Here is a 25,932-nt window from a genome sequence, read left to right on the forward strand (position 1 = left end):
TAATCTAAAAGAACAGCAATCCATTTTACTGCTGGATCTAAGCTAATTATCCACATTTAGAATGAAGGAAGAGCTTATGAAATGTGAAGGAAATTATTCATAATGTAACTTTAACCTAAATGTTTCCAGTCCCACCATGTTTTTTTACGTATTTGTCTCACTTTTATAGATCATTTCCTTTTTGCCTACATTGTGTAAAAGCAAATTTGAAGGATTATCAAAATGCCAAGAGTTGGATCCAGCACTGATCGTAATAAAGCTTTAATAGTAAGCAGTGCACAGCGTATAAATACAGCTTCTCCTCACAGCAGCTTGGCACAGAGGACTCAAAGTGAACGAATTGAACCCTTAAGTAGAGAAGAGAGAATGCATGAAAAGAAAACAAACTAATAACGAGCATATCAAAATATGGGTCATCCCGGTATTTCCCTAGATTTGGAAGCATTTCAAACTAAATGACAAAAATATGCATTTCATTAAATTCTAATATATGAGAGGAGCTCCAGACTCTTGCTGTCTCATTGTGTCTCTGCTCACAAAGAAATCTCTCTGTGATTTTGGAGCAAAATATGAGAGTTATTGCAAGGATACAGGAAGTATTCCAGTGCAGAACCCTCTAAATCCTCATGTCAGATGTTTTATTATTAAAACTCAGCCCACTCTTTGCAGTTCTCAGAGGCTCAAGGATCGAGCGGAAGAGAGAGACGGGACAGGCTGGAGTCGTTCATAATGCCAAATACAACAAACAGTCATCTTAACTGATTATCTACAGGACAGAGTTATATGAAAATACAATCACTAAAAAATTTACATCAATGAAATACCTCGTTCTTCTTGAAGTATATTACATTTCAGAATAGTTTGGCCCTTTTTCTTCTTATTCCATCGAGCTCAGAAAGAGGCAGACAGGAAATGTGGGAAGAGCGCAGGGATGAGTTTCCTGACTTTATGGACATTCCTGAAACATTTCACCACAAGACTACAAAATATCAAGCAGTAAAATTCCAGCAGGTTGGATTTTATTATCTCAATCGTGACAAGAAGTCCCAGCTATACAAGTTAGCCCTGTGACAGAAATTACAGATGCAATGCTACAGCTGGAAGTGTAGTCTATATATTCTTTATTACTATCCAAGTATCTTGTTTCCACCAGCACTGCTGTCCCCAAAGTGGGAAACAATAAAATGGTTACAGGAGGGCCAACCACGAAACATTCACACATGAGTTTCAGATGGAGCCTGAAGATTGTGTTCACCGTGATTTTCTGTTTTCTTGCAGTGGAAATAACTCCAGCTCTCATTATGTAACAGCTGGTTCTGAACCTGTCAAAATTGAGGCTGCTTCCCAGGAGAAATCAGCTGTGTCAATCGGGCACTGTGTCAATGGAAATCAGGTCAAAGAGGTAAAGGAGGAGTTCATTCATTAGTGTGAATTTTGAGTCAATCCCACATACATTAAATGTATAGTATCTAGTAATTCGCTGTTGTCATAAACTGCAAAGTACATTGCCTCATGGTGTTAGGAAGATGCTCTTTTTTATGTACTATAATTTCAACAATAATTAAAAAAAGAAATCTTTCTTTACTTTATTCATGTATCATTCTTCCGTCATTCAGTAACATGGTTTTAGCAACACTTCTGTAGTCATTGTTAAAAGATGAATGTAATTCCTTGCTTTCATTATCTTTGTATGCATTATTAAACACGTTTTGATATTCTGTGCAGAGTAATAAGTAATATAATAACAAAAACATTATCATCACACATCTGCTATGACAGTCTGCTGCCTCTGAGGGTCCACAGGTTTATTATTGCTTGAAGAAAAAAATGTAATGACCAGAAACAGGAACCAAACACAGACCCTCTGTTTAAGATGTTGAACAACTTTTTTGTTTGTGTAGGTTTTTTTGTCCCATCCATTTATCATGGACATCTTCTCACTCAGTTCTTTGTTGTTGATGTTGTTGTTGAAACTGAAAAATAACTGGACAAAAAAGCAAAAACTCTGTCGCCTCATTTACTTTGTGGTATTTTCCGTCATACTCGTCAAAAACTTTTCATACAGTGGATAAATGCCAGACCTTAGAAAAGAGCATGTGACGCAGAACTAGTCAAAATGTAAGACATTGTCTCAAGATGTGAGACCCGGGGACAAGGAACAAAAATGCTGTGCATTCCCACATAAAGAGGGACATCTGGTCACCCTATGTGAGGGTGATGGTCTAAACTACTAGGCTGTCAAATGAGCGACTGCAGTTTGGTTCCTGCATGAGAGTTTTGTGTTTTGCACTTTTTATTAAATCACTGAAACCATTAACAAACATCATCAACTCTGCAACTGAAAAATGACACTAAAGGGTGCCAAGTACATTTAAATATAATATGAAGCATCCATATATGAATATACCACAACCAGTACCGTACATCAGGACACAATGCCAAAGGGCACCTTTGGAGTAACCATGAGACACCACTAGCTTTAACAAAGCAGCAGTTTTTTACACCCTGTGAATGAAAACAGCCTCTAACTCCCTGCAGACTTTGTGGCTCTATATTCACCTGGGACATTTGCTGAAAGTGCTACAGCTGTCATTCCTCTTAGGAGGACAGTCTCATCAAGGTTATTTCTCTTTACATCTGTTTGTGGTTTAGTTTTTGTGGTTGCAGCAGCCACAGCCAAGATGAAATGCACACCTGCAGGTAGAGAAAATCTTAATGTGGTTTTAAAACGATCAACTCCAAAGAAAAAAAAAACTCTTCTGATTCAAGTCTTACACTGAAGTTGTGTCACTTAGAGTGCATCCGAAGGTTGTAGTAAAAAGAAAAACAGGTCAGCAATGACCTGCAAGTAGTTAGCATGGTGTAACATCAATATTTTTATGCATTTTAAGTTCTGATTGTTTGTTTGGAAAAGGTGATTAAAAGGAAAAAAACCACACAAGGACTAAATTATTTACCTCAAAATCTGCACAGGAAGATTGCAGAAAGTCTTCTGACCTTGGAGGAATGGATAGGACTGGAGCTGAGTATGTGTGTGTGTATGTCTGTGTGTGTTGTCAGTGTCTGCACTGCAACGTAGCTGTGTTTTTAAAGGCCTAATGTTTCCTGGCATCCCACAGTTAAAGTATCATAGAGGCAGAATGATCGCCCCTGGCTAGCGGGAAAAAGACTGCCTGGGGCCTTTCGCTCTGGGCAAGAGTGTGTGCATGTGTGAGTGTAAGTCAATGTGTGTGTGTGTGTGTGTGTGGTGAAAAGGCCTTTCAACATGCAATATTCTCTGTGTCATCAGCTTAAACAGCTAAACAGGGTGTTCAAGGGAGAGAAGAGGAGGAAGACTGGAGGAGGGAGAGCAGAACAGGAAGGAAAGCTCTCACGGCCGACGCACAGCATTATAGTCCGGCTCTGCGCCGGACTCCTTATTTAATGAAGGAGGAAATGAAGACAAGGGATGAAGGGAGAAGAAGAAAGAGGTGGTAAAATCCTTGAGTTATGTCGACTCTTATGATCTCATGACGCTTTCTTCTATATTTCCTCTCCACACTGCCTGCAAAGTACGCTGCGATCTCCATTAGCAGCGATGCCGAGAGAAAGAGAGAGAGACAGCTGTAGAGTTCAGCCCGTTTGTTGTCGCCATAATCAAGCAGATTTATAACTTTCAGTGGTAAATTATTCAAGTGTTTAAGGCTCAGAAGTTTGAGCAAATTGCTGCCCCCCCCCCCCTTCCTCCTTTCTTAAGTGCAGGAGGCAGACTGTTAATGATGTGCACTGCCAGGCCTGAAACTACTGTGGGCCTGGACTTGAGGTTTGATCTTCTCTTTTTAGCATTCCTATATTTTCCCCTTTAGTGTTCTTAAGGGCTGGGATCTTCAGCTAATGTAAAAGAAAAAAAAAAAAAAGCAATTAACATTGAATCCAGCTGGTGTTATGTAAGACATTCTTACAATGCAATTAGTGCTAAAGAATCTGCCCTTTTAATGTTTTGTCAATGTAGGTAAAAGCTGCCAGCGTGTCTAATAGATACACAAAGCAATACCTAACAGATATGTTATTAGGACAATGCTGCGGCGGTTTTTGGCCTGTAGCTGCCAGCGTGCAGGAAAAAGTGAGAGAGGAAGGGAGGGTCAGGATACAGTAGTGTATAATGGTGTCTAGTGTGAGTCCACACAACAGATGAAGTCATTTCACACTCGTCTGTGAATGAAATGAGAGCCCGGCGATACCATCTCCCCTCGCACTCGCTCTCTGCCAGCTAAGCTTTTGATCTTCCCAAGCGGCACTGAAATGATCTTCTGTCCGAGTTTTTTACAGCGAATCAGTGCCGGACAATTCTCTCCCTCTGTCCCCATTTTCTGTCTCGTTCTGAAAAGCCGCCAAGCCACAAGTTCAAAGCTGGAGCCCAGATGAGATGAGCACCACTCGCAAGGAATTACATTAGTGCCTGCCTGTCCCATGTGCTGGCACGCAATACATCAGAAAGAGAAGAGAATATTTCATGACTTGAAGACGGCCTTATGGTTTTGTAAAGGGCTGACAGAGTGTTATTGCAACACCTAAATTCCTGTGGCATTAACCTGCATCTGTGTCGACTGGAGTCTGAGTGTGAGAGAGCAAATAATGATTTGTGTAGATGATCGGAGGGAAACAGATATAGATGTGATCCAAATAACTCAAGCACTAAAGGTGCAAATGACACATTTTAATTGGCTATATTTTATTCATAAACTGTATATTAAAGATGGACGTGGCCACCATGCCATTACACATTAGTTAGTCCTGTCTTGACGCCTTGAGCTAAACACTTTGGCTGTACCTGATGCTTTGAATCTGGGAAGGGTGGCCTGCACTAAGAAATCAAGGGGCATTGTATCCTCATACATAAACACTTCCCAATCACAAGGTAGACTGGCTTGCCCTAAAGCAAATCCTCCTTTCTGCCTTTCAGGTGGACCATCATTTACAAAATGAGCATGATGTTGTATTAAAGGGGATCTATTGTGCTCATTTACACGAGTTTCTTGTTAGACTCTACTGGAGTAGCTTTGCATTATTCACAGTTTAAGTTCCTTGCTTTGATGAAGCCCCTCAATTCATCTTTTGTGTAAAACAAGCTGTTTTAGCTCCTCACCCTGTAAGCCGGCCCTGCTTTAAAGCCAGCGTGACTCTGATTGGCTGCCCCTTCTAAACAAAAGACAGTGGGTGGGATATTTGTGCTCACATCCAGGGCTGTGTGACCATATTAAAAATGTGCTCTTTCTGAAATTATGCAAAACCAAGAAGTCTAACTTTTGCCATCATTAATATGAGGACCCACTATTGTAACACAGACAAAAATAGGGAAAATATAACAGGATTTATTAAATTAGTTTTCCCATATATTTCCATGCAGTCAGACTTCTATATTTGCAACCAGAGAAGTCATCCGCTGCCGGGTATATAAAGGAATACAGTTTTAATACAGCACCAAAATTCAAACCTCTTCCTGCATGTGTCTTTAGAGAGAGCCAGCCAGACTGACTGTCTATCACACTAGCTTGAGATTTACTTACAGAGAAAAGTAACGTTCAGTCTTATTCTCTGTATGAAAGTTTATAAACAGATTTTAGAACTGTCAAATTGTTTGGATAGAACTGCGTCTTTTAAATCATCTTCATATACAGTTGTGGTACCACAAAGTCTGTGGGTTACGACAGAGTAAAGTGCTTTGACAGAAAAGAGCCAAACAGGAAGTTACAACAGAAATGAGAGCTCAGTGGTGATGGGACAGAATTTAAAGTAGCCATTATATTCAAAATACTCTATTTAAGGTAAAAGCAAACCAAAGATGTTGATAATAGCACCTCTCTGCATTACAAAACCCTGCGTCAAACTGATGGATGTTTACAGTGGGCAGTTTGAGGTATAATTTTCTAAATTATAGTTTGGCCTTTATGGTTGCTTTTCACCGCTGTTGGATTCGTTATAAGCACTGCTGCCACCTCCTCAGATCGGCATCATAATGATGGACGAAACTGACTATGCACTGGATTGTGCCATTAAATGTAGAGGTTAGTGAATCACTGTAAACTTTACCATCCTAAAAAAGTACAAAAATACATACAAGCTGGTATGTGTCAACATGTCAAAGCAGACAAACACATTTACACCCTCATCTTTTCCTCTCACCCACACACGCACACACACACTTACACACTTCCTGTATTCACATGGAGTGAAAGCAACATGCAGGGAGGGAGAGTTGAGCCATGAATCATGACTATTATCATTAGGTTAAGCACCAACCAACCCCAAAGGCAGTGAAAGCCTCTGTGGAGAAACGGCACTCTAAATGAGCCTGATTATTATTATTGTCCTCCAAATGAGAGTGATTAGTATTGATGTCTAAATGAGCACTGAGGTTATTATTGCCATGATTATTATTATCATTATTATTATTTTTATTATTATTATGGTGGTGCTGTTATGAGGAGCAGGCAGCCTCGCTTCATTCACTTTTAATTCCACAGGCTGCCTCTTTTACCGACAGCAGCAGCACCACATGGCGGCTGTGACACACGCACGCGTGCGCACACAAAAAGAAGAAAAATCTCCTAAAAGCACGCTGAACAGTAATGCATATTTGTTTACATTCAAGGCATATATGCAAACAAACTGCAGTCATAGGTAGACATGTAATATTGAGTCATGTTGACAGGCTGACATGCATATCTAAATGCAAATGCAGAAACTCAAAAGGCACACGTGCACAGATACAGACTAAAATGAAGCCGCACTAACCTGAAGGAAGGCCGCATGCGGCGATGCTTCGGTGTCTGATGGAACAGATGGTTGCAATTGCTTTTGTTCCCTGCAACAAAATAAATAAATCATCATTGCATGTGGACAGATTACAGATCGAAGGAGCCAGCGGAAAGGAGAGTCGCGTATGTTAATTCAGTTAACATGATCGACGTGAGGGGCCCATAATCCCTACCGTGTTGTTTTTGGAGCTAATCGTTGCTGCTATTCTGTAAGTAAATATGGCTGCTGTGGTCGGTTTCAGTACTTTCAATACACTGTTGTGCTGTACTGTTACTAAAATATTACAATGATGGGCACAATTGTTCAGATTTAGATATTAAAAAAAAAAAAAAAAAGACCCAGAGGATGCTTGGTGTTGATAGCAGGCTTTAGGTTTAAAATTTGTGAATGTGTGCCTATGTGTGTGTGTGTGTCAGGAAGGCTGTCAGATCACTTTGCTGATTGGCCAATGTGACAGGCATCAAAAAGAGCCGTGGGAGGGTAAAAGGAGGAGGCGGGCTGCTCAGCTGTCAATCACTGCCAGTCACCAGTACAGCTCAGCTCGCAAAGTGTCGCCTGGGCCTACACACGCAAATGCGTGCACAGACACACAACCTTTTAAAGCCCACATGTACTGACATAATCCATAAATCTCTGTGCATACGTTCCCAAACACACAAAAGAACATTCACATGAAAAAAAAAAACTTTGCACTGCTTTGCACACGTTTTGATTGGCTCTATCATTCACACACACGCACACATGCATGTATAGTCGTCATTCTTAACACAGACAGGCATTCAGTTTGACAGAGTAATTATGACGTCCCACTCTGGTGCAGCCCTGGGCTGAAAGGTGAGAGTTATCGATCCCACACAGGAGGAAATTTATCAATGTCCAACCGCTCAGGTCTGACAGGAACCCAATCCACTTAGAGCGCAATGTTCAAACTGTTCAGGTCTGCTCAAAAAGCACACCTCTGCCCACCTCAGTGGAGGGGCAGCCAGCCAGGATGAAGGTCCCCTTATGGGTCGGACATGTTAGAAGGTGACATCTGATCACCAAAGTGGGGTTTTTTTCTCCCGCTGCCTTATCTTTTTCTTCTGACAGTTAACAAATTGAAAATAATCCTGAACGACTTCTAATTATTCCAAGTAAAAGGTGATATTTTTCATTGAGATCTGGTCAATTTTAATAAAATTTGAGAAGAAGTAGCATACAATCCTGTCTACTTTGAATGGATTACTCCTGAATTATTTTTAAATGTTAAAACATGTGTCTTGAATTTGGATTCTGTGGGCAAACAGATTTTTTTTTTCTTTTCTCAAGCTTTCCAAGCAGTCACCAAAACATTTTGCCTGAGTGCATGCTTCTGTTAGAAACTGCAGTGGAAAGCGTCATAAATACTCCAAATTTATTTTTTTTAAAGTGGCTTACAAAGACCTTATGGATGTGGATTTAGCAGTTGGGTACTGTCTCTTCAAAATAAAAGTCTTTCTAGACCTTCTAACTTTCTTACACTGTTTTAAGGGTAGTCAGGTAGTCAGCTACTTGAAATTAAACTAGTAGTTTAACTACATTTAGCATTATCTTGCATGAGCTTCAGTGCATTGGTATTTGTGTAGTAATTTAATTAGTTAAGTTACTCTTTTGTACTACAAACAGCTTTCCTCTATGAAAGGAAAAGGATGACTCCTACTTCTTCCTAGTTCTACTTGTAGCGTAGTGAGATATATAGGGGAGTGTTATGAGGGACTTCTAAAAGAGCTCTTTTTACAGTAACCTCAAATAAACCTTTTTTAAGTTGTGTTTGTCTACATTTTATTATTTCCATATCACATGTACATTTTCAGGTTTATCTTTTTTCCCAGACTATTTTTCCTAAGTAATATTTTTTTGTCATCTAGCTCTTTTCCTGTGATTAGCATGTTGTAAGTGTCCCACCATACTGCAGCTTTTTGGCATTTTTTCAGTATTTGCTAGGAGACAAAATTCATGAAGGGGCACCTTCCTGCAATGCCAAGCCAATGAAGAGCCATGAATTGCTTTCCCCTCCAGTTGTGCACTGTCTCGAGAGTTAATTTTATTGCTTTAGATTTTGGGGGGCTGTTCCTGCTGTTTTATCTATCCACGTATCATCCTCTTATTTTTTTTAGCTTAGTTTTCAATGAGCACATTACATTTAACTTTAACATTTGTATCACAAGAAGTGAATTGTTTTGAAATAAAGGTTAAGTGAAAGCTGCCTCGATCACATTGAGCACCTCTGTTTTAATTGAATGAATATGAGATCATTTGTTTCCTCTTACTATCCTGCCCACAGTCTGAGCTCCGGGTCTGTTGTGTCTTGTGTTTCAGTAAAAGCTTGTCTCAAAATATTTAGACTGCTTTCAGAAACTCCCTGAACTCTGTCGGTTGGAGTCAAGAACGTTTATCTTTGACTGACAGATGAAGGCATTAGATCCTGACTTGCAGCAGCTTGAGAAGATTTTTATCAAGATTGTAACTACATACTGGATTCCTCGCCACAGGAAGTCTCACTAATATTTTATTACTAAGACTGTAAAACATGGAACCACAGAACAAGTGTAAGATGCAAGATCCAGGTTATTTAATGATGATGCCCCCCAAAAACTTATTCTATAAGTTTTAAGACAAAACATAATGCAAAAAACACTTCAGCTTATTTTGTCCAAAACTAACAAATGACAAATGAACACATAAAAGAAAATATAATTACAAATCAAATATAAGCGTTATTAGGATTTTTTATGTTGCGTTATTACAACCACAACGGACAAGACCAGGGCACGGAAAAGGAAAAAAGAAAGAAAGGGAAGTTGGGGAGAAAGTTAACAGAAAGAGAGTTATGAGAGTAATGTTATGTTATGTTTCTAAAACATTTACACACCTGGTTTATCATATTCTTTCAGGCAGATTTCCCAGTCTGAGAAATGTCTTCAGGTATCTCCACATTGGTGTTTAAGTCTGGTCTTTGGCTCACGAACAAACAGAAATGTAGCTGTTTGTGTTACTGTCATGCTGAAATTCCTGCCCATACATGCTGCTAAAAAGCACCCATAACATGATGCTACCACCCTCGTGCTTCACTATAGCAACCTTATAGCTAGCTGATCTGGTCTGGTGTTTACCAGATAAACAGTTTGGAGCAGATTGGTAACCTGTCCAAAACGTGCACCGACTTTAACACATAATCCACTAGAAAACCTTGAAAATAATTACAGTTAATGTCTGTTTTTAGTAGTAATTACAAATCTATGATACACAGATATATCTGGCTTGGTTATTTTTGTTTTATGTGCTGTGTACATGCAGATAAGACAAACTATATTTTCACACCACATCAGAAAGGAATCAAGATGGGCTATTTATTTCCTTGAAACCATTTTAGCAATTTTCTGGATCATAAAGAAGCAGATTGTTCCCTCCATTTATAGTCGTTCGGTCAATATTTCTGTCAGAAGACTGCTTTCAAAATGAGATTGTCATGAGAAAGTCCCGTTGACTAAAAAAATCGTAGTGAAAAGTATATCCATTAGAGAAATATGTGTGTGTAATTGTGTGTTTTAAAGTTTTGATCTCGCACACTGTGATAAAAACTTGTGTGTATGTGTGTGTCCATGTGTGTTATTTGTCTTTTCACTCATTGACTCAACTGTCATAGCTGCAGAGAACCTGTGGACATCTGCCCGAAGCCTGGGGTGATGTCCAGGCCTTCATTTTTCTCAGACAATGAGTGGAATCATTTCCCCTCGCGCAGACCTCTCCATCATTATTGACATAGAATTATTGATCAAGACCTCAGCCGGTAAATTACAACCTATTAGTCAAACCCTTTTGCCCAGATCTGAAAAAAACAAAGAGCAAGCGGGTTGATTGAGTGAGATTATGGAGAAGTTTGATGGTCTGCAAGCCAGTTTATACTGCTGACTGGTGTTATATATTCTGGATATTCCTGTTTAGGAGATTTATTTGTTGAATGCAGATTAACCAGCAGACAAATACAAACTGGCCCAGCCCATTCCTCAAGGTGCTGCTGCCACTGAATCAAAATTAGTTCAAGGAAGCAGAGGTTCCAGGTGAAATCTACAACACTAAAGTTAGAGAGCACACCAGCCTCACTTAATTTTTTTCTTCTTCTTCTTCTTTTTTTTTTTTTTTTGATGTTTTGCCTCAGGCCAATTCTACTAAAGAGAAGTAATTTGGCTTATCTTATCCCAGAGACCTAGCAGCTGCTTTTTATTCTTTTTTGTGAGGTCTTTTTTCTCATTTAGTCCAACAAAGATTGTCCTCATAGATTGACCTTCTCTGTGCCTGCAGGCCGTTGCCCTCATGCCAGTAACTAGATAACACACTCTATCAGAGATTTGAGAAAATCATTGGGAAAGCAGTGGGGCTGATAGTGGCATCAATCCTAACCTGACACCAGGCTGGGTCAACCATTTATCTCTCCACACCGCCTCTGGTCACAACAGCGGCCATCTTGCTCTGCTACATCCTTCTTTAATAACCTTGGCCATGTCTCTTTACAGACTGAGAGGATAAGGCGTAGCGGCACTCCTCGTGCCTCGTCTGATCGCCGCCGCTTTGTTTGCATTTAAAACCGGTGAAAATCACATTCAAACACATTCACCGTGTACATTTCAGATCGACAAGATTCTCCAGTACAAGCGCTCCAACACACACGCGCACGCACAAGGAAGACGCATCTAACAAGAGGGCCAAAGCTCACAAACTCGTTAGCATAGCAGTTAATGGTGACTCCGCTGTCATTAATTCCCCACGGTGTTTGACTTAAATGCTTCTATATTGGTGAAGTGAGCGCTTCCCAGAGGCCTCCTAGAGCTGAGATCATTGTTTTTCACTTATTAACAATGAACTTATGATCAGAGCGCCACAAGGCTCCTAAAAATGCCCCATAGGATCATTACAGTCCCTGTGTGTGTACCTATGTGTGTGTGTGTTTGATGCCAATGAGGCCGGCAGAGCAGCAGTGTGTCCGAGGCTCATCTTGGTGCTCTGTGGCGCAGCCAGGATGAGTGGGGAGGTTAAATGGGGCGTCATCAATCTCAATGAAGTGCAATTATTTTCTCACTTATTAATCATTGCCGGCTAATAGCTAGTGGCAAAGCGGAGCCAACCATTTGTCAAACTTAGCAGATTTCTGTAATTTTGTTTCCCCGTTTCCCTCTAATGTTTGTGTAGACTTTGGCAGATATCTATGGAGGGCTGCAATAAGTCTGTGCCTCCAAGTATCTATCTCCTACCTGCACTGCAGAACTAACCGAACTTCTCGCTGTTTCTCCATGTGAGTGATTCTCTCTATTTCAGAGCTGAGTGACTATTTCATGGTCTGTGGCAGAGCAGAATGAAAAGCTTTATTTGCAGGGCGCAGCGTGGACACCCTATTGATGGTTAACTACACTCTCATCCTTACAAACTTCACTCATTACGCCGCACTGTATATTATTTGTTTCTTGTTCCGCTATAATATATGAAAGTCTTTACACTTAATTAGATGTTGCATGCATTCTGAAACATTTTCCATGCTGAGAAATAGCACAGCCCTATGGCAATCACAAATGTAACTTGACATTTATACAAAAGGTCATTATGTGCATTTTTATCTGGCAACTCCTAATTTAAGAGTGACTTAATACTAGCTTGAAAAGCATTGTTTTACTGCACTCTCTGGTTGCACCTCTGACTATATCTAGTGATGTCACGGCATACTGACACACCCCTAAAGTGCTTTTGCATCACTGCACAGAATCAAGCAGCTGCTTTAATCACTGTATTATGATTTGTTATATAACCAGGACCTGCCCAACAAGTACTCCAACTCAAGTTTTTGAAACAACATTAAGTGCCCACACGTTACCAAAGGTGTGGGCTCAAAATCTTATTGATTAGGTTTAGGACAAGATTTTGGTTTTATTAAATATATTTACAACCTTTTACATCCCAGTATCCTGAAACATGTTAAAGAGCCCTGAATACCTCATTTCCATCAATGGGAGCAAGTGCTTATGCTGATACTGGTGCTGGCCAGCTCTATCTTGGTGCCTTTTAAGAATCAGCCAAAATTTTGAGAAGATGGATAGAAAATAATGAAAGCAAACAGAATCGAAGGGGTTTCATTTGTCATGACTCCTGAGTTTTGTACGTAGTAGGCGTTTCCTGGGTAGTTTCTTTATGATTATATTCTGGGCTCAGTTTTCAGGATTTATAGTCTTTAGTTTTTGCTATTTTTTAAATCCATTTTCTGCAACTTTTGCTTGTAGTTCTCCCTTATGTCAAGTTGCTGCATTTGTGCCAGTGTCCTATCTCTGTGTTTTGTTGCTTCCTGTTTTACTTGCTTTACTTTGTCCTCAGTTTTAATTCCTGTGTTTTTTAATTTCCTTGATTTCCAGCCATGTCTCATTACCCTGCTGTGTCCACTACCATGATAGATAGATAGATAGATAGATAGATAGATAGATAGATAGATAGATGTTTGGACTGGCCCTCACCAAACAGCAGAGAGACAATGTTTGAGCCTAAATGTCATCTTAGTGTAACATGTAGGAGCTTAAGAGACATATTTCACTCCAGAGCTCATAGAGGGCCAAATAAAGCCAAAAGCAAGAACATCTTCTCAAGACAGCGTTATTCTGTTTGCTGATATACCCAAATGCTGTAAAGTGATAAGATGTTTGTGGGTCTTCAAGTAGCCATAAAATCCTTTTTTAAAGCCCTTAAAGGGAAACTTTCTCTACAGCTTGAGTCAAGTCAAATATATTATATAAAATATAGGGTATAAGTCAAATACTTCACTTCTCAGTAGTTAAAGGCCCTTAAAATCTAATCCATCAACTTCCCTTTGCCTTAGATGAAAATACACTTTTTTAGGATTATTTCTGGTGAGAGCTTCATGTATTTATATTTTTCTTCTGTCACTTCTCACAGATCTAAGGTGGGAATGGTTGTGTTGGAAACACGTGATGTCACATATTTTCTTAAGCCAATCAGAATTTAACAGTATAGCAAAAAATGAAATCAGTATATGATGACAGCTGCAGGGCTTGTTGTATTGTGTTGCCAGGGAAACCCTACTGTCTGTCGAGGATGAGTGAACAACACAACTGTTCCTTTGAAGGACATATTGCAACTCTTAACTATTAACATTTACTAAGTTGTGTTTATTGATTCAATAAATTACATTTTAAAAAAATAACAAGACTTCAAACCAAATTTTATCAGATAAATTAAGCTTATTCAGAGGTTCCTAGAATATCCATGTGATAAAAGGCATAATGTCAATTTACGCCCAGCAAATTCTAATTTTGGATAACTAAATAACTTGGATACTTTGATTTTGATCTCTCGACATTTTGGATTACATATGCTGTAATTTTCCCTAGATCGTGTATTTTATATTGTATGCAAGATCTTTGATTTCAATGAAACTTCCTGGTTAAATAAAGGTAATAAAGGTGAGACAGGGTATAAAATCAGCTGTCTAAAATGTTGTTTAATGGTAAGTTACTCATCATCATTTTTACACACTATATAATACATGATTGAAGACTACAGGCAATATGGAAAAAGCAATTACCTTCACCAGTGTGAGCTAAAAATTGTTTATGAATGTGTAATAATTAGTTTTAATTCTTTAATATGATAGGGGACATTTAGCGTAGTGGCACATTACATTAGCTCTATGTTGAAGATAAGTCCTACAGAAATGATTGCATTCTATGACTGCTGGGTATCAAGAATGGACTTGCTCATTTCAGCTTAGTTTTCATTGTTTAGAAAAAAGCATATGTAGTTTTTCTTTTGCAGTGTTTCATTGTTATTTTAGTCTATTTTTTTATTAATGAGATAAAGGCTGACATCTATCTGCAAGTGTTTGTTTTATGTTTTATTAGACAACATGTACTTAAATTTATCTGTGAAGTATGTAGGTTTATGTGAATTCATCGGTAGGAGAGGGAAGAGGTATACAAACAAGAACTAATTCAATAAAAAATACATTTTCACTGCATTCAATTATGTGTAATTTGCCTCAGTGATGTAACCTCGACATTCATTCCATTTGATTCCAGTGTGACTGAGAGACACGGTGATGGATAAATGGCTGGTGTGATCTGTAATTCGCCCGCAGCTAAACGATGAAGAGCAGACAGATGTGTTTAAAGAAATCACACAGCCCCGTGGATGTGTTTGGTTTGGCAGCATTGTCACTAAAACCCTGCTGAGTGAAACTTCAACCACGGTCAATGTGAGACATCTAGTGGCAGAAAAGGAAAAGCACACTTTTTCGGGGGCGCAATCCTTTAAACAGACTCTTCCCTGAAGACTAACATTGTAATGTAACCTGTTTACCCTGAGCAGCAGAGAGCTCAGTGCCTTTTCTGATGGTATTTAATTAGTCACAGCAGCTCTAAAAGTTATAATAGCAGAATTTGTATTGTTTTAAATATGGAAATGTTGGCGTTATTTGACAGTTAAAGTGTGTAATTGTAAAACTACAATTACTGTTCCTTCCTGGACTTTTTTTTCCTGTCATCTTAGCTTTATGCTGTGCTAAAGCTACAACAGCCTATAGGCAAAACAAGAGCACAATGGCAAAAAAAAAAAAAGGATTCACTGTGGCTCTTTCCCCTTATCTTCTTTTACTTTTCGTAACAGCACTGAATATTTCCAATGGGAGCCTTTTTCATGTCTGCCTTCACTCCTCTAATAATATCATTGTCATGGTGCTACATTAGCCCCTTCTCCAGTGATAAAATGTTAAAATCATTAAAGCTCAGTGATTTAAGACTCGTCTCACCTTGAAATAGCCCTGCAGGAAATTCATGTCTTCAAATAAAGTGTAGACGAATTTCCCCCGAGATAAGAATGCTCTTTCCTTATTTAAAAGCAATGGCTATGTTTTGTGTATTTGTTAACCCTTTGTCACATACATATAAATACTGTATGTTCATATTTGTACCTCATGTTCTGACAAACAAGTTTTGTTTGGGGTCATCGTTGATTTCAGCATCTTATTCAACTTCTTTCAGCTACTTCGTTCTGGAGTTACCACAGTTATCATCTCCCTCCATTTCACCCTATTTTGTCACACCAACCCTGTCCCAGGTATTTAAAATCATCCTCCTTCACCTTACCTCACATCTTGACTGCTACACGTCTCCCTTTCATTCACACACATGTAATCTGTCTTGCTTCTGATTTTCATTCCTCTTCTCCTCAAAACATACCTCCAACTCTCTAGGCTCTCTTCCACCTACTCCTTACTCTCACTACAGGTTATTATGTTCTCTGCAGACATCATAGTCCACAGAGACTCCTGCTGACTTCATCTGTCAATATAACATAAGTCTTTGTTGACTAATTTACTACAGAGAAAATAAAGCACTTTCTCTTTCTAGAGGTCATAAATATCTGCTATGTATTTGTTAATAAAGGACAAAAGTATTTTATGGCACAAGTATAAAATGCAGGCTATTCATATTTTACCCGCATGTACTGTAATATCAAGTCCCTACCACAAGAGAGCCTCCTTGAAACATAATTGGATGACACTTCCACGTCTGAACAGCAGACCACCTACCCGGATAGCTTTATTGTAAACTAATTCAATCACTACTAATAATAGTCACTTCTAACGTTTGTCCAGAGGATTTACAAAGTCACATGGTCATGTGCTCAGACTTTTACCTGTTTCACAACCACTTTTTCACCGTGGGGCCTAATCCATGCGGGTCAGAAGATTAATGGGCAAAACCGATGCAATTAGTTTGCAGGATTATGAAATACTTCCAACTCACAGCTCCGACAAAACAATGTAGTCATTACGGAGATTGGTGTCCTAAAGGGGTGTTTTTGTTCTGGATTGCGATCTCTAATTCCCCGCATTTTTATCATTTTCGGGAAAAAGCTGATAAATAAATAACCTATTCATTTTTACCTTCGCTCCAGATGACAGGTTATTGACTCACAGAGACGTTTGGGCGGTTTTGTTTGGGGTTTTTTTCAAAGGGACTCCTCCCTTTCTGAAGTACACAACTCCACATATGGTCATCGTGTCCCCGCCCCACTACCCCAGGCTCTGAGTATCGTCTCTCCGCCCAGTGCGTGAGTCTGGCCTGGAAGATAACAGTGGAAACTGGGCAGGGTCTGTCTACACATGAAGGCACCCTGACTGCGTGCGCGGTGTGCTTTCTCTTTTCAGCGCTGAGAAGCCGTTGCGCTGATCGGAGGATTTAAAGTGAGCTTAAGTTGGACTCGGTGTGACATTTGTGGATCTCGTGGGCGTTGCTGCACTAACAGTGGCTGTGTTGCTCAACTTTGAGAAGTATGTGAATTTCTTGCGACGGCTGAGACGGAATGCGCGGATTTGGTGGCTTTTCCTCCTGTGTTTTCTCTTCGGATATCGTCGTGACTTCGGTCCGCCTGCAGCCCCCATTCGCGTGTTTTGTAAGCGTGCAATCAACGGCAGTCATGCAGCATGATGTGGAGCTGCACCTCTGCTCCTAACAGACTGTTTACCTGTGTGGAAGGAGCAGAGTTGCACGTCGTGCCTTTGCAGAGGCTCCATGGGTAACCGCCGTGCGTAACGCTGGCTCTCCATGGAGGACTGGTGGAGAAGCCACTCATCGAAATCCCCGCTTTAAAAAGACACTTGAAGAAAGATGAATCAAGACCAGGACGGGATCTCTTTAGCGGTACCTTCCTTTGGTGCTTGCCCCGGCAGAGAGAACCTCAGCGGGGAAAATACAAGCGTCAACAGCAGTGCTGGTGGTGGTGTTGGTGGTGCCTGTGGAATCCCCGCAGCTGGGACTTTTTGGCATGATTCGGGGACTGGAGGTGGGGGACTTAGCCCGATCTCCGGGAGCTGCCCCTTGGACACCGGAGGGTTGCTGTCCACCGGAAAGTCTTGCAAAAGCAGGCCGGTGACAGTGGCCTATGTGGTGAACGGAGAGGCCAGCCAACAGAATAATCATGAGAGCATGGCCCTGCAGTGTCTGAAGGACGCTTGCGATTCTGTGGGCAGCAAGCTAGAGACAGTGAACTTTGGTAAACTGGATTTCGGGGAGACCGCCGTGCTGGACAGGTTCTACAACGCAGGTGAGTCAAGTGAAGAAAGGCTTATAAATTCCACATCCACCCACAACAAGCTTCCCAAACCGCCCTCAGCAAGTGAGAAGACAAACATTTATAAAAGTGATTACTACGATTATGACCTCCTAGATGAGGTCATTTTTAGCCTTAACGGCAGCCTGTTAGGATTTTAGGTCAATCCTCTAAATTGATTTTTAGGCTTAATCTTTGCTCTCCATTATAATGATTAAGCCGCAGTGGACCTCACTAAAGGTCAGTGACCCATGAATGCCATTTACTTCATGAAAGAGTAGCACAAGAACCTCTCCCCTAAATCCCTTTCAGGGGCTCGAAAGTCGCGTTTACTGCATCACCACTGTTGTTGGAAACTATGCCTGCAGGACAGGTTGCTCTGGGCTCCCTAAATACATCTCACTGCTCTGCATGTCATGGCTTGATGTTGCTTCCTTTAGATCACAGTGGTATGTACACTTCACTGAACAAAGCTGGAACTCATTGAACAACAGTTGCTGAGAAGTTGTATCATTTGCTCCACTAATGTGGGGATTATTGCTAGAGTTCCCCCTCCTATGGCTAGTTTCCCCTCTTCCATTGTGGGGTTCGGCATTGTGCTTCAGTGTCACGGTTTGAGCCGTGAGCCTGGTCTTTCCACTGGAATCTGCTAACAGAGAAGCAAACTTGAATCCCTTGATTGAAAGCACTTTCCACCTCTAATTCATGTTGTATATGTAGCAGTTGGCTCCAAATACTACTGGAAAGGTTTGGTTAAGCCATGAAAAACTCTTCAACTATAATGCATATGACTGGTCAGAGTGTTTGAGAGCCAGAAACAGCAGCCAGTGTTTGCATTTCATTAAGATTGTATCAGTACGTGTTCAGCAGATATTGTAAATATAAAACAGTGTGACACGTCAAAGCCTTTCAAAGAGTGGCGTCTCTGCAAATGATGCTAACTTTGTTTTGGGGTTTTTTTGTTTGTTTTTGAGGGGGGTTACTGTCAAACTCTGGTAGCCTAAAGACACAATCATTGCTTCCCTCATTATTAATATTGTAAAAAGAGTTTACCTGACAGGAGCTATAAAAGAATCAACATGTATAAAAGTCAATATGCAGGATGCATTTTTTTTTTCCTTATTATAAAAGACCTAGAAAATTCCTTTAAAAAAAATCTGTTTTATTAATGGTAAATGTATCAGTGTTAACAGTAACAAAACTAAGATTAAGTCAATAGGGGAAAAAATATATTTTTTAAAACAAAAGCATGAATTCTAAGGTCACAGTGGTTAGCAGTCACTAATAAAAGGTCCATGTATTTTCTTAACCACTCATCCAGCTAAGCTCACAGGGAGCTGGAGCCAATCCCGGCTGACATTTGGCGAGAGGCGGGTAACTGGTCAGGTCACAATTCCACTCCCATTTGTACTTAAATCCACACCTATGACCAGTTTAGACCCAACAAGTTCCCAACCAGTTCAACCCAACAATAATATGTTTGCACTGTAGAAGGACACTCCAAGCTAAGGGAGAGTGTGTTAAACAATGCATTACCCAGCCGCCTCATAAATCTTAGCAACAACTGTCAAAAAGTAATGAAAATCAGAACACAAGGTCAGCAGCCCCACCAAGGTGCTTATGAACATTTTATAATTGTGCAAAATTTAGAGTTAAACCGTAACAAATTCTTAACACTATGCAAAAAGTAGCATAGAAAAAGTATATGTAATAACATTTTTATCCAACTATAGCAATGTAGTGATTATAAACTGATTATAAATAGAGCTGAATTAACCATATTTAGTTGCAGTAACAGCACTTATATTGCCAACATCAGAGCCTACTAGTGAAGGCAGACAGGTGTGTTGTTTGTTCCATGCTCGACATGCTTCTTGCTTCTCATATTATTGGCTGCACAAACACATCATGTTCCCAGTGTTTTGTTTGGTCTTTTTCCTCTGAGCTACCGTGGAATTTTCTCATAATACACAGGGGAGGGCTGTGGCATTTTCCCAGCCACACATTGCTATATCTGTTCACTCACACACCACTTCTTCATTATCCTCCTGCAGACGAAAGACCGGAAACAAAAAACCTGAGTGAGCTTGTTGGTTTCTGTCATTTGGAAGCGTGATGTGTCTGCTTCAGATACAATGAAAAGCTGTTCCTGACTGTCCTTACATGTCCTCCCCGCATGATGCTGTGGACAAAGAGGGTATTTGGCTGAAAGATGGCAGAGCCTGATTGTGAAACCCTCAGGACATGAAACACAGAAAGTGTAGATGCAAAAGTTTGGCAACAGTGATAGCTAACCATATCTTATCACTGGGAATTTTATTCACTACAGCCCAGTTATTCATGGAGTCAGAATTCAGATTTGAAGTCATATTTGTGTAGCTGTGCCTGTCTTACTTATACCACTGATCACATGATATTAACCAACATAAGTGGGGGGAGGGAAAAAAAAACAGATGTGAACAGATTACATATCTACCTATCAGTGTTTTCAAAATTTAGATACTTACTGTATATGTGGATTTTGTCACGGAACTATACAAGATTATAGTGGTCCTTGTTCTGCTCTGCATCCGCAGTAAATTTCACAGCAGATCTCCAAAGCAGAGCAAGGCCATTTGCAGTGCAAGAGAGTGGAGTTGGAGTGCATCCAACTGTGTGACAGAAGCCTCTCTGGAGAAGCAACTAATTAATATTGAGTTCAACCTGGCCAGCGAGCCAGTCTGTAGGTAAAACACGGGAGGGAAAGGGCCAAGGTTGGTTTGCCAGCAGTGATCGGACTTTCAAAATAAGAGAGAGCACGTTGTCTGCTAGTAAACTGATCACAGATTATGTTGTTTTCTCAGTTGGATACAAAAATAAACATGAAAAAATTCCAAATACACATATGAAATCTTACAAACTAACATCTGTGAAGAAACGCTGAATTACATTTTCAGTAAATCATTTGTACTTGTATTCATATATACATATACAGTTTACAGGCACTTGGTATGATGTTTTATTGACCAGCTTTCTAAAATCTAAAAAAAATCCAGAAAAAATCAGACCCTTTGAGGACCTTGAACTCACGAGTCCCATCTATGACTGCTAACGATGACCTCATTAGCCAGTTGTAGTCATTTTGTTCCCAAACAAAACAGTTCATAAAAAGTGGGCTGGTAGGATAACAATATGTCATTTTTCTTTATAAGATGTCAATTTTGAGCCAAGTGTGAAATTAAGCCGTGAATGTCATTTAATCCAAAATAAAAAAATACAGCATGTTAGCGGATAATTAGGTAAAGCCATCTATTTCTAAAAATTAAAAAATTTGCTAATTATGAAAAACATGCTGATTACAAATGACAATTATTAGAACTAATAATTACAGAAAGGACAAAATCACAGAAGTAAAATATGAAGCAAAAATTCATACTTCATCATCCTACTGATTTTGATATATATTGAAACTTTTATTCTTATAACTATCGCAAAAATCACCCCAAAAAAAGAAGCAGATATGCCCTAACTGCCACGTTTCTCATCCCACTGCTTCTCCTGAGTAGCTGTGCTGTAGATGGGTGGATATGAGTTGAATATTCAGATTTTCAGTTGAATGGTCGAATTTAGACGATTAATTCTATCCAAACAAAGGTGCACATTTCTGTCAGCTAATCGAGGCTGTTAGAAATTGAATAACTTATATAAAATGTCTTAAATTAAAAACACACTCTTTATCAACTGTATCTTTTTTGTTTTCCCAGTTCCCGGTTGTTGTTTTTAAATATATACTTTCCCTTAGCCCATGAGGTAATCTTCATCTGTCTTTTTAACAGCATGTGGTATATCAGGCTTCAGGGAAGGTGTTTCCTTTATTTATTTATTTATTTAGTTATTTATTTATTGTTTGTGATTAGCCCGATTCTCAGCCCCCAGTCTGAAATACCAGCCTCAGTGATGGCCCATCTTATACTTGAGACACAAAGTCATCAGGATTCAGTGCTTGAGTTGTTTCTCTCTTGATATCTTTGGCAGAGGGTGAAGTGAAAGAAGCTTTAGCTACGGACTCTGAGGCTGTTCACCCTCAGACAAGAGTTTTCTGTTTCAGAAGGTAGTTCAACTTAAACTCTGAGTCAGTCAACAGGGTGAGAAACTCTGAGAATGCCACTTGCTCGCTGGCAGGTTTTCTTCTGTTTCTCTCTGACTCTTCCTCCCCTCCCGTACCTGAACCATGTGCTGATACTCCGATTCATTTCTTCATACATAAAGTCGCTATCAAAGCTCAGAGTGAAGCAAATTATTTAACAGGAGTTTCCATTTTTACAAACACTGAAATGTCGGTTAGATGTTTCTTCATCATTCTTTGTAAATTACACGACTGCTTTTGTAATCAATAAGTACAGAGACAGCGATCATATTGCAGATTAATTATGAGAATCCTGTAGCACTTATAGTCTCCGTGTTTCTGACTCATTTGCTGTGTTGTAATCAGTCACACTGATGGAAAAATGACTGTCACGGTTGGACCTTGGTTGTGATGTGAATATCTGAGTAAAGTTAAGGCTGAAATGACTAAAACAAAACTAAATGTATTTTAAAGTTACTTTTTAAATGCTGGCTTCAGACGGTCTGACTGTGAGTAAAATTGTTTCAGATTCAGTCATTAAATTATGTCAAACAACAAATTCAAAATCTGAACTTGGACATGTTTTCTACTGAAAATCGCCTAAATCAGTCTCAGAACCAGATCAAACCAAAGATATCTGTAAAAGATCAGCAAACATTCTTGATTTAAAATCTTTCAACCTTCTAAAACAATACTAAAATATCTTAAATCTATGAGACCAGAGTCTACAAAAGCTGAGACATTTCTTATAACATGTTTGTAAAGATTTATCGGTAAGACATTCATTAAAAAATGTGAATTTGTAATATTAGGCTGCCAGGAACTGAGTAAAACACCTCTGCTTCAGCTATAACAGAGGCATTATCTATGAGTGATGGCTCATATTAGATAAAATTAGAAATGGTTAAATTGGGGAACATTAAAGCAGAGGTTTTCTGTAAATCTCATTAAGCATTTTTATCCGGTAATGGCAGAAATAATGAAATTCTTTATGAGAAATCAGGTTTAAACTTCCCTGAATTACTGAGAAAATGCAGTTGCCGTAGACTGTTGCAAAAACAGTTTTTATTTAATAAAGACTGACTTGCGGGTGGATCGTCTATTGCTATCTGGGTAACAAATATCACATGTCCATCACTAAACTGTGTCTGTGCTTCTCCATATCTCCAGTTTCAGTCACATACCTTTTCTGTGTGTCAAATTACACCTGAATTATTAGATTTAATATTTAAATGACAAAATGAGGATTTCAGTTTCATCCAATAAAAAAATCAAATTGGGTAAAGGACTATCACAGACAATATAAACAAATTATATATTTTATATCAAATTCTTACTCATGTATAACGTTGGCAGAGTGGCCCAAGCTGATTAAAATTCCCGTTTTTCAAATAAAAATCGCGGCCCATGCTGACACGTGTTCATATTCCTCGGTCCGCTTGAATAAAATGAAGTCTCTGCTCTTTATTTACCTGTTGCCATGGTGATTCATGGTATCCGAGCTCCATGGATGATGGCTTTCTTTCTCTACTCACGCACATGCTAAACTCAAGGTGAACGTCCTCCGGTCATCTGTTTTGGAATGAGAAACTCAGTTTATGTTTTTAACTCAGAGTTTGTTGAGCAGCGACTGCGTGGCAGCAATACGACGACTTCTTTGGATGCGTCCTGTTTCGAAACACTTTTTACAGTGTTGAAAGTGCAGCAGTTAATACTGTAGTATTTGCCAAGGATCAAATGGCACACCTGTTTGTGGGTTTGTGTGTTGGGTCATAGCTGTGGTATGCAGAGCTTTATCTCTCTTGTTGATCATTACACTAAACCACTGTGTCATTTATAGGGTGCACATTGAATTTGTGAACAATTCCTGAGCCCTTTAAAAGCTGCTCTACCTGAGCCTGAGTGTTTGCTTACCACTCCATTACACACACACACACACACACACACACACACACACACACACACACACACACACACACACACACACACACAGCACCACTCTGCCAACGCAGATCTAGCTCACAAATTGTTTTCATGCTGCCCAGTTGTACAATGTAGTAGTATTGAGAAGGCTAAGAGGAGTATACAATGGAGCTCCAAGGTGAATGAGGTTGAAAAAAACAGAAAGTACCTAAGCATCTACAAATTATAGACTTTATGTCAAAGGTAGATATAACCACATTTGGATGAGAAGGTGCAATACTAAGTTATACAGTTAACACGAGGTAGTATGGTTAGCAATTTGCATTCATAAACTGTGTAACTGCTTCTTCTTTTTCTGTTGGCTGCTCCATTTAAGGGTCGCCACAGCAAATCATCGGCCTCCATTTCACCCTGTCTGTTTGTCACACCAACTCTCTGCATGCCCTCCTTCACTACGTCCATGAATATTCTCTGTGGTCTTCTTCTTTTCCTCTTGCCTGGCAGCTCCATTTCCAACATCCTTTGTCCAGTAAATCCACTATCCCTCCTCTGCACATGTCCAAACGCTCTCTAACTTTGTCCCTCTGATGGACTCATTTCTAATCCTGTCCATCCTGATCACTTCCAAAGAAAATCCTAACATCTACTTGCAAATTAGTCCAAGTTAAAAAAACAAAAAAAAAAAACAATTTCATTTGTCAGACATATCCATTAAAATGCATCAATGCCACAAACATGGTCAAATCAGACTTGCCCCTAATAATGCAAACTTTAAGTAAAATTCAACAAAGATGTAATGAAGGGAGAATTATCAATGAAACTGGATCCAATTTTATAAAAGGTTTGAAATACCCTTGTCTTTGCTCTTAATTTTTCATTAAAGTCTGTGGAGATTGACTCAGCAACAGTGCTGACTGTGCTATCTTCACCTCCTTTAACTGACACACCTTCACACAGCATGACTGGATAGAGTCTCACACTCCATCACCTCAATAGCAGCTGAAGTAACTGACCATCGCAGCGCTTTATGAGGAATTTCGAGAGGCCATTAAAGTTCCTGTTTCAACAAGACTGAAGTAATGAACGGTTACCATAAACTTTAACGTGGCCGGCGCACACGTTAATGTTCAACATTTAACTGTCAGCAATTGCCCTGATAGCCATACTAGCAGTCTCATATTATTAAGGGAGCAGCAAGCAGGTGTGGTTTTGACAGAGCAGGATAACATCGTCATGTGTGTCTGCAAAGTCATATATTGAAGCTGAGAAAAGTCTAGCATAAAAATATGGAGCCAAGACACCAGTTGCATGCCAGCCAAGCAGGTCCAGTGATGGCTGACAAGAAGCAGAAAACTGCAGTTGTGATAGCTGTGGGAATCCCAGCAGGAGGAAACATCAGAAAGAAGGAGCATGATAAAACAGAGTGGAGGTAGCAGGAGCTGAAGGAACAGCTGGAGCAGATGTGGAAGGTGGTCCCGGTGGTAGTAGCAGCATTAGGAGCTGTAACTCTGGAAGAGTGGCTCCAGCAGATTGCAGACACTAAAAACAGCGAAGTTACTGCACAGAAACCTCAAACCCTCGGGCCTCTGGTACACAAACACAATTTCTTTCTTACAGTTATGTTACTGTATCCATTTGCTCTACGTCAGACAATCTAAACAGTGTTGTTGCTAATATTTTTTGTATTAAATGTAAATGCCTCTTAATTATTTTCGTCGTGGTGTCAAAACCAATCCTCCTCCTAGTCTCAAACCAGGAAGCTTTAACATATTAGGCAAATGTAAACACCACTGTATAGCAAATCCTCAATCTTGAGAGGCTATCTTTGATTTGTTCTGTTAAAAGTTAACATTTATTATAGTTATTGATTAATCGTTTAAATGTCAGTAATAAACATTAGCAGAAGTGAACAACAAGCAGCGAACAACGAGGTGACCTGGTCTCATGATAGTGTTGTTCAGCGGTGTAAAGTCACAAAATAG

The 25,932-nt window shown here is 39.6% G+C and overlaps 1 protein-coding gene and 1 long non-coding RNA gene across 2 annotated transcripts in view; one reads left to right on the forward strand and one right to left on the reverse strand.

Annotated features, from left to right (window-relative positions):
- Nucleotides 1-7,202, reverse strand: part of LOC120433050 — a 13,494-nt gene extending 6,292 nt beyond the window's left edge. The window contains exons 1-2 of the long non-coding RNA XR_005608277.1: nucleotides 6,971-7,202; nucleotides 6,775-6,844 (exon numbers count right to left, since the gene is read on the reverse strand). This is a non-coding gene — a long non-coding RNA (uncharacterized LOC120433050). The remainder of the gene's footprint in view (nucleotides 1-6,774; nucleotides 6,845-6,970) is intronic.
- Nucleotides 7,203-16,935: 9,733 nt separating this feature from the next.
- The window catches only part of map3k5 (mitogen-activated protein kinase kinase kinase 5), an 82,375-nt gene continuing 73,378 nt past the window's right edge, over nucleotides 16,936-25,932 (forward strand). Inside the window, exon 1 of the mRNA XM_031728534.2 lies at nucleotides 16,936-17,916. Within this exon, the coding sequence (XP_031584394.1) occupies nucleotides 17,481-17,916 (436 nt within the window). The 5' untranslated portion in view covers nucleotides 16,936-17,480. The remainder of the gene's footprint in view (nucleotides 17,917-25,932) is intronic.

This window comes from Oreochromis aureus, linkage group 15, assembly GCF_013358895.1.
Source record: "Oreochromis aureus strain Israel breed Guangdong linkage group 15, ZZ_aureus, whole genome shotgun sequence".
NCBI classification, from domain to species: domain Eukaryota; kingdom Metazoa; phylum Chordata; class Actinopteri; order Cichliformes; family Cichlidae; genus Oreochromis; species Oreochromis aureus.